This window comes from Drosophila gunungcola, assembly GCF_025200985.1.
Source record: "Drosophila gunungcola strain Sukarami chromosome 2L unlocalized genomic scaffold, Dgunungcola_SK_2 000037F, whole genome shotgun sequence".
Lineage (NCBI taxonomy): Eukaryota > Metazoa > Arthropoda > Insecta > Diptera > Drosophilidae > Drosophila > Drosophila gunungcola.
Genome location: NW_026453164.1, coordinates 594238 through 602219, shown reverse-complemented (window position 1 = coordinate 602219; position 7982 = coordinate 594238). Strand labels below are relative to the sequence as shown.

At 39.6% G+C, this 7982-nt stretch overlaps 3 protein-coding genes across 5 annotated transcripts; 2 read left to right on the top strand and 1 right to left on the bottom strand.

The window, feature by feature from the left end:
- Positions 1-803: 803 nt before the first annotated feature.
- Positions 804-2179, bottom strand: LOC128253483 (WW domain-binding protein 4). The gene is made up of 4 exons (XM_052981900.1): positions 2055-2179; positions 1920-1992; positions 1138-1865; positions 804-1073 (listed from the first exon to the last, which is right to left on the bottom strand). Coding segments are annotated over exons 1-4 (1023 nt in total). The 5' UTR covers positions 2057-2179; the 3' UTR covers positions 804-853.
- A 311-nt stretch (positions 2180-2490) lies between these two features.
- LOC128253484 (probable serine hydrolase) lies at positions 2491-4917 on the top strand. Of its 2 annotated transcripts, XM_052981903.1 has the most exons (4): positions 2491-2687; positions 2864-2950; positions 3483-4330; positions 4778-4917. In XM_052981903.1, the coding sequence occupies exons 1-3, from the start codon at positions 2627-2629 to the stop codon at positions 4319-4321; spliced, it is 987 nt and encodes a 328-aa protein (XP_052837863.1). In that variant the 5' UTR covers positions 2491-2626; the 3' UTR covers positions 4322-4330; positions 4778-4917. The 2 variants fall into 2 exon arrangements, with proteins under 2 accessions (XP_052837863.1, XP_052837861.1); XM_052981901.1 differs by lacking the exon at positions 4778-4917 and having other exon boundaries at positions 3483-4504.
- LOC128253494 (uncharacterized) lies at positions 4866-6822 on the top strand. Of its 2 annotated transcripts, none has more exons than XM_052981920.1 (4): positions 4866-5000; positions 5698-5779; positions 5845-5968; positions 6481-6822. In XM_052981920.1, the coding sequence occupies exons 2-4, from the start codon at positions 5706-5708 to the stop codon at positions 6718-6720; spliced, it is 438 nt and encodes a 145-aa protein (XP_052837880.1). In that variant the 5' UTR covers positions 4866-5000; positions 5698-5705; the 3' UTR covers positions 6721-6822. The 2 variants fall into 2 exon arrangements, with proteins under 2 accessions (XP_052837880.1, XP_052837881.1); XM_052981921.1 differs by lacking the exon at positions 4866-5000 and adding an exon at positions 5575-5579.
- Positions 6823-7982: the final 1160 nt, after the last annotated feature.

Genomic DNA, 7982 nt, shown 5'->3' with positions numbered 1-7982 from the left:
ATATCGTTTATTCGTAATTGACGTAACTCTTCGTTTTCTCTCTCTTTTTCGTCCTCCTTCCACTTTACGCAATTTTCAGCTTGACCTTTCCTCTCCTTCGCTCACACTCACACACACCACTACACACGATAATGAGAATCACAGGTGTGTGTGTGTGTGCTGTGATTGATCGAAAACAACTATTTCCGATTGCTCCTGTTTTGTTTACTTCTTTCGATTTGCAAACTATTTCTCAGGGAGCAGCCTGCAAAATTTTGCTTTAATTCAATTTATTTACACAGAATGCCGCTGCAATTGCCACACGGATTTCAATTGAAATTTCGACGCTGTGATTGCACTCGCCACTTTTGCTGTTCTTCTCTTCTTGTTTGTTTGCAACGCGGATTTAACAACGAATGGAAAACGTACAGTGAAAAACGAAAAACCAAACAAAACAACACAGACAAGGCACAGACGCACTCAAAACAGCGAGCAAGTAGCGCGATTTTCCGAAATTCCGACGCAAATCCACTCGCCTGCAACTAAAACAGCAGAGTGACCGTACCCGGCCAGCTGAAATATACCACATACTTTTTTTTTAAAAAAATACTGCAAAAACCATCAAGTGATTGCCTAAAAGCCTATTCACACTGCGGCATTTGTATGCAACAGCCGAGTCACCCACCATTCCGCATCAGCGCCTTTTTTCTTTCAATAAAATTATGCTTGGTTTTTAAAGATATCTATAAATTTAATTTAAGTGTTCTCAAAAGAAATATACAATTTCTTTAGTAAAGTAGTTAATCAAATTAAAAGAAGTTGAGCATGCTTCTTTATAGTTTATTATCTACTGATTATTAACTAAATAAAGAGCCTAATCCTCCGTGCGTTGACGGCTATTGCCCTTCCTGATGAACTTTCTTTTGAACGTGGCAGGTGCACTGGCGGCTGTCTCGGGATCCAAGCCGCCTATGGTCTTCTCCTTGAAGCGCTTGGCTGGAGGTTCGGGTTCACTGGTAGCCGAAATCACGGGGGCGGACGGACTGTAGTAATCCGTTTGGGGCAACTGCCAGTCGATGGGCTCCTCAGGTGCTCTACAAAAAATGATATCAATAAAGTAAACACACAAAGGTAGATTTCCTTATGCTAAATCCATACTTGACCACCACGGTTTGCCACTGGCCAATCTCTTTGGTGGCCGCCTCCTCCTCCGTTTTGAACGCATTACGCTTCTCCTCCTTTTGCTTTTTCTCCTTGGGATTTTCGGGTTTACGGAATGCCTTCATCTTTTCGCGATTCACCCGCGCCACTTCCTCATCGGCGTTGGCCCGAAATTTAAGTGATTCCTGAGCCTGTGAGATCTCCTGCTGATCGATGGCCAGCTGGTTAATCCGCTCGTACTCCTCGTAGGATAGGTAACCCTCCTTGGGAGGTTTCCACACAGATTCATTGGTCTTAACGTTCCAGTAGTAGGTGTGTCCCTCATCCGACTTGCCCTCCACCCAAAGGGAGGCTTCGGGAATGGCTGCTTCGTTGGTTACTTTGCCAGGAGCCACCCGCCGATTGTCCTCCTCCTCATCGGAGAGTCCTTCGAGTCGCATTGGATCTACTTGGCGCGATCTTCCAGAGGAGTGGGCACCATAAGAAGACGAGGAGGAAGAAGAGGCGGTTGCCCTCATCACAGTGTTTATGGATCTGGCGGTCATGTCCCCGCGGGAATGAACATCCTGGGCATACGACTTCATGGCCGCCTCCTCCATTTTCCGGATTTCCGCATCCATTTTCTGGCGCTCCCTTTCCGATTTCTCGCTGCTCCGGCTGATGTCCGTGATCCTTTTGGCCACATTTAGCTTGTGCCGTTTGCCACTTTCGTGGAAGGCCACGCTCTGCGGATTTAAGTCTCATTTAATATCTTTAAATTAATAGTTTATTAAACTCACCGCCTTGTTGTCGCTCAGCCAGCATTTGCAAAAATCGCAAAACTTGCGCTCGTTTGATTTCCAGAACTCTGTCCTGTAAGCATTGGTTATTAAATTTGTTTGCTGAAGAAATGGGTTATAATTTTTTGCACTTACATGTTGATTTGTTAGCTAGAACACCAAATAAACCAGAAAAACGATTAATTTTGTATTTACAATTGGGAATCAAAACAATAGGCTAGTTTCAGAGTTGCCACTTAGTTCAAATTGAGGTGCACTTTTAGCTAACCACATCTAGCTTATTTTAAATACCAAGAACACACTAGTTTGAAAAATCCAGATTTTACACATCTTTAAAGAACTCAATAATTTTAATTATTCCGTTCATTTCTCTTAATTAAAATAAAAAAATAAACTAGTTTAAACTAGTATTATATCGCTAGTCAGTGTTAGTTATAGAAGGCGTAATTGGTTGAAATGACGGTTTGGTTATCCCATTTTTTCGAGTCCATTCCCACTACAGCTACCCACCAATCTTTCAAACTATTTTCCCGCCAAAATGACAGTTCCATCATGCTAATACCTATCGGTAATCGGTTTTAGTGTACGGATCAGGGGAATCTTTTGTGATTTTGGCCAGTCTCTCTCCGAGATTCGCTCAAAGCAGTTGCTCGACGTCTGATCCTCATCCGCATCTAGCGTTACGGAAACTTAAAACATATTTAGTCATGGGCCAGACACGCGTTGCAACAAAATCGGCGGAGACAGTGGTTTCCCCAGAAACTGCAAGTGAGTAAACCGGAGGAGGAGGTCATGGTCAGGTCACCAAATTGCACGCATTTCGCACCTGAGTCCGAAGTCTCACCTGGTTTCGTCTGGCGATTTCGCCATTCATTTTGTTTCGTCACAGCTGTCAGTTTTTGATTTAATTGAAATTGCAAATACCTTTTGCTTTTTTTTTGTAGATGGCCTGGAGGAGGAAGAACTGCAGCTTCTGGGCGAGAACAGCTGGGAGGAGTTCTCCATCGACGTTCCGTGGGGAACCGTTGAGGGTGAGTCATCTAGGCGCCGTTTCCTAATCACAACCATCGGCCCATTCATGCCAATCTGACGTGATTTCTAATGCGACGCGGCTACACAGAAAAAAATCAGTAGTTTGATCTTCCCAAGCTCGATTTTTTATTAGACGAACTATATATTTCCTTGCGAAACAGATTTTTAATATGACAGCTGCACAGAGAATTAACAATTAGATACTGTCAGATTTTTTTTTATTTTAACAAATGGTTTTTAATGTGTCACAGTTTTACAATGCCTTAGTATTTATTTCCCATGCTATTTCTTTTTTATGCAAGTAAAACTTTCAGACATTTTTTTTATTAATTTCCGTTTTGCCTTTTCAAATTAATGTAATAACGTTTTCATTTCTATTTGGTAAATGTTATTATTAATGATTAGCAAACAGTTTTTTGTAGTCATAAAAGTTCGACTTCAGTATCCAATAGATATGCACCACACAAGCGGACCACAAATACTATGCAAATTTGTTATTCCTGTGAACTAATCGATTTTCGTCGCTTTTAGGAAAGTGGTGGGGTTCGAAGGAGAGGCAGCCCATCATCGCGCTTCATGGCTGGCAGGACAACTGCGGCAGCTTCGACCGCCTGTGCCCACTGATGCCGGCGGACACCTCCGTTCTGGCCATCGATCTGCCTGGGCATGGGAAATCCTCGCCCTATCCGCAGGGCATGCAGTACTTCATCTTCTGGGATGGCATATGCCTGATTCGCCGGATAGTGCGCAAGTATAACTGGAAGGATGTCACCCTTTTGGGTCATTCGCTGGGCGGAGCTCTGACCTTCATGTACGCGGCCAGTTTTCCTTTGGAGGTGAAGAAGCTGATCAACATCGATATTGCTGGGCCCACAGTTCGGGGAACTCAGAGGATGGCGGAGGGCACCGGCAAGGCGTTGGACAAATTCCTGGACTACGAAACACTGCCGGAGAGCAAACAGCCGTGCTATTCGTACGATGAGATGATAAAGCTAGTGCTGGACGCCTACGATGGCTCCGTGGATGAGCCATCCGTGCGGGTGCTGATGAAACGGGGAATGCGTCACAATCCCAGCAAAGATGGCTATCTGTTCGCCAGGGATCTCCGACTGAAGGTGAGCCTGCTGGGCATGTTCACCGCGGAGCAGACATTGGCCTATGCCCGTCAAATCCGCTGCCGAGTGCTCAACATTCGGGGAAAACCCGGCATGAAGTTCGAATCGCCGCAGGTCTACACGGAAGTGATCAAAACGCTGCGGGAAAATGCCTCCAAAGTGGTGTACGTTGAGGTTCCCGGCACGCATCATCTGCATCTCGTGACCCCGGAACGTGTGGCACCCCATATCAATCAGTTTTTAAAGGACCATTAACCGATTGAGGTACCATTAACCGATTGACTAGAAAATTACTTAAGTAGGAGGCTAGATAGAGAATGCTATATGTAGATAGTTTGTATATATCATCCCATATATGTGATGTGTCTGTGAACAAAGGTATGTGCCCGATTTCTGTGGTATCTAATAAAAACACACAAATTTATGACCAAACAAAAACCCGGCTTTTTGTCATAGCTAAACAATTTTTGCCACTTGAACTTTGAACGGCGAGAAAGCTGTCTGGCACGATGTCGACAAATGTATCTTTTTATGGTCACTATTCTGTTTCGAGCAAGTCATTATTAAAATTCATTTTGCTATTTAACTGTTAGCCAGTCATCACTACCATGCAAGCTTACAATCTTTTACAAACTTTTTTTATAGCCGTAGATTAAGACGATTTTTTATAGAATAGTATGATATTTCTCTCTGATTTCTTATCTTTTGTAGGGATATAGACTTTGCTGGACTTTGGAATATAGCAAATGGATTTATTTTAAAAAACCTACAGGGCGGAAACTAACCCGGAAGATAAAACATGCGATGCCGGAAAAGGTTTCACCTAGACGATATATTTGCGTCAGCTAGATTAGAAGTAAAGCACATAGGAAGAAGGTCTTTGGAAGATAGTGAAAAAAAAGTTCAAACTAAAGATTGAAATCGGTATTAAATGGTAGGAATTGTATAGCGATGTAAATGAAATTAAACCCAAAAGTTGCATGACTAAAATTAATTTGCTAAGCTTATCCGGCTTTTAAAAAAGGAATTATTGGGTGTGTAACTAACAGAAAAGCGCCGTATGTTCTATACTTCCCAGAACTATTTATCAGCAAAACATTATTTGCACATTTAATAAATCATGTATAGATAGACTATCGCAATTTCACTTGTAATTACTTTCTCATTTTATTGACCATTCAAATAAAATATTATTGCTTACTGCAACAACTGATGGTTTTTTTGTTTTAAAGTCCAGAGAAAATTCGTTTAAAACAGCATACAAATATTATGAAAAATATTTTGTTAATGAATGTGTTTATAAATAAATTTCATTTTATTGCGAAAAAAAAAATACAACTTTGCTTTTTATAACGTCATTTTGTTGCTACATTTTTTTCCCAATAAAAAGTATTTATAAATTCTTAGTAAAGTAATTTAAAAAGTAAATAAAAACAGTTTTAGATCTTATGTGTTAAAGTTATATTTTTTCAACATTGTGGCAACACCCAAATGAATAAAATATAGAACTCAGGTAACTACGACTACGTCACGAATGTTTTTCATCCACCTGGTAGCACTGGCAGTCAAAAAATTATACGTTGCATGGCAACTGATTTGTTTACGTTTTTATTTACAAATCCTTTTGCAAGGACGCACAATGGACCTGATCAAGGAGATTAATGACAAATACCTGGCCCTTGAGGCGGAGATCGATCAAAAATTGGAGAAAGTGTGGGTTATTCTTTTGTAAAATGAAAAAAAAAACATCTCAGATAATTAATTATTATTATTTTTAGACAAGCTGAGGAACTAAAACTAGAACGTCAAAACGAAAAGCTTGCCGAGACTTCTATCCATACCCCTGCTCCCAAAGTTTTGTCCTATGATGAGGCCCTACTGAGAAATAGCAACACCTTGAAGGTAGGCTTATCTTTTTTAAAATATTATAAATACAGACAAAAAAAATTATGTGTAAAATTAACATGGAAAAGTTGCCACTATTTTGCGAAATATTCATTAATTTTGGAGGGTTGAGAGTTTAAGTTTCACTTTTGCACAGACTTTTTTTTTCATTTCTAAATCGAATAAATTTGTTGGTATCCCAAAGGTTTGATTTCCAGTGCAGACTGACAAGCTAAATGGTGAGTTGAGCTATTTATGAAATGTTAGTGTCTCTAAAATAAAAATCCAAATACTTTATTACTACAAAAAAAAACTAATTTTTTTTTTAAAGAAACTGATTTTAATAGATACAACACAAGTATTTAGGACAGTTATATATTTCAGTGTACTTGAAAACGTTAAAGGTAAACTACTAAACTGTTTTGTATAGGTTAGGGCCGTCTTAACAATAAAAAAATCGAATTTAAAATTTTTGTTTTACACATGTTTTTTTTTCTGTGTATATGCCAAAGATCCTAACTATTTTTCAGGCATTAGAAATAGCAAAAGCCCGCTTAAGATCGCGTTCTACGTATTCGCCCGTGGAGAAGCTCCTTCAACAGGCTCTGCAGAATTATAGAAAAGAACTGGAAAGTCTGGAGGAGGTCAAGGAGAAACCCCACGACCAGGACACCCAAAAAGTTGAGGAGGTGGACAACCTGTACGATCTGGTCATGCAGAATGTGATCGAGGCCAAGAAGCAGCTGCCCCAAAAAACAGTCGATCTTTAAGTTGTTTCCATGGAACTCGTGATGTATATAGGTATTCGCTGTACTGTGTACAATAACAAGACATTGTCAAGCTGAATAAACACCCACCAAATGTACACATTTGCTGGAAATTGAATTGAGAATGGGAATGCCGGGGAAAAATGGTTAAAATGGGGTGTAGGTGTATGCTCACTTTCTGTTCCCACTTCAAACAACGATCGAAATGGAGCAAACATTGGGTGACGAAATGGAACCATGCCATCCCAATCATCTAAGTGCCCGATCGACGGCATGTTCTCCACCCTTATTGTTGGAAAAAAAAATTATACATATCTGTCAAGGCGAGTAGATATCACCTGAAGTCGTTGGAACATCAGAGCAAACACATTTACCTAATTAGTTGGCCAAATAACTACTTGGACATCCCCAAATCGGACCAGGGCAAACCAAAGAAGCCGTGGCAATCAACTTTAGTAACAAATCAATTAAATGACTCTCCGCCTCGTGCAAACATCAAAGAAAATTATGACTTTTCTAGGCATGTTCGCTGTCCTCCGATAAACTCGCTGGCGATAAGGGAGGTGGGACGAAATTGTGGAACAGATCGCTCCAGCGAATAGAATAGAAGTTGTCATTTGTCAGAGGCACTTACTTGGGTACAGTTTAGGTCAAAACAGTAATACCAAAGGTTGGATCTCAATAGCTTAACTGTAAAACACAAAACTCTCGAGTTTTCAAATATATATCAAAGGTTTATATACCTATCATAGCAGGACATACTATTATCCTCAGCAAACTTCTTAACGCTTTATTTTTAAATTTTTTTAATTTTTTAAAGTTTAAGTTAGTTAAAATCTCTCAACTTTTTAAGTTCCTAAGAATTCCATGTAAGATGTATAGTTAATTAATATGATAGATAAGCAGGACATAATATTTTTCACAGCATACTTTTTTGAACACTTTAAAAGAGCTCTTAATCCTCTTAAAGTTACGAGCTATTTTTTGGCTATTATATGCTATTATTTTGTTCTTTTTTATTAAAATGGTTTAAAATTGTAGTTTTTTGATAAGGTCAAGGTTTTTAATCTACCTTCATACTTTTAGGAACTTTATCAGTGTTGTTCTAAAACTTTCTTGGCCATCAGATGCTGTAATTTCATTAAGAAAAATGATTCTAAGTTCCAGTTTTTCAATAACCAATCGATTATAACAACTGAGTAAGTCAGCGATGCATGCTGACGATCAGTAGTCCAATCAAGGTCTCAAAAATGGCCAGAATTCCA

Excerpts from the sequence above, each read along its gene's own strand:
- LOC128253484 (XM_052981903.1), top strand. The coding sequence starts at position 2,627 with ATGGGCCAGACACGCGTTGCAACAAAATCGGCGGAGACAGTGGTTTCC. Across the intron at positions 2,688-2,863 it reads GGTTTCCCCAGAAACTGCAA|ATGGCCTGGAGGAGGAAGAA; the intron begins GTGAGTAAACCG and ends TTTTTTTTGTAG. Across the intron at positions 2,951-3,482 it reads TCCGTGGGGAACCGTTGAGG|GAAAGTGGTGGGGTTCGAAG; the intron begins GTGAGTCATCTA and ends CGTCGCTTTTAG.
- LOC128253483 (XM_052981900.1), bottom strand. Across the intron at positions 1,866-1,919 it reads GGCTGAGCGACAACAAGGCG|AGCGTGGCCTTCCACGAAAG; the intron begins GTGAGTTTAATA and ends TTAAATCCGCAG. Across the intron at positions 1,074-1,137 it reads TGGCAAACCGTGGTGGTCAA|AGCACCTGAGGAGCCCATCG; the intron begins GTATGGATTTAG and ends CATTTTTTGTAG.
- LOC128253494 (XM_052981920.1), top strand. The coding sequence starts at position 5,706 with ATGGACCTGATCAAGGAGATTAATGACAAATACCTGGCCCTTGAGGCG. Across the intron at positions 5,780-5,844 it reads GATCAAAAATTGGAGAAAGT|ACAAGCTGAGGAACTAAAAC; the intron begins GTGGGTTATTCT and ends TATTATTTTTAG. Across the intron at positions 5,969-6,480 it reads GAAATAGCAACACCTTGAAG|GCATTAGAAATAGCAAAAGC; the intron begins GTAGGCTTATCT and ends ACTATTTTTCAG.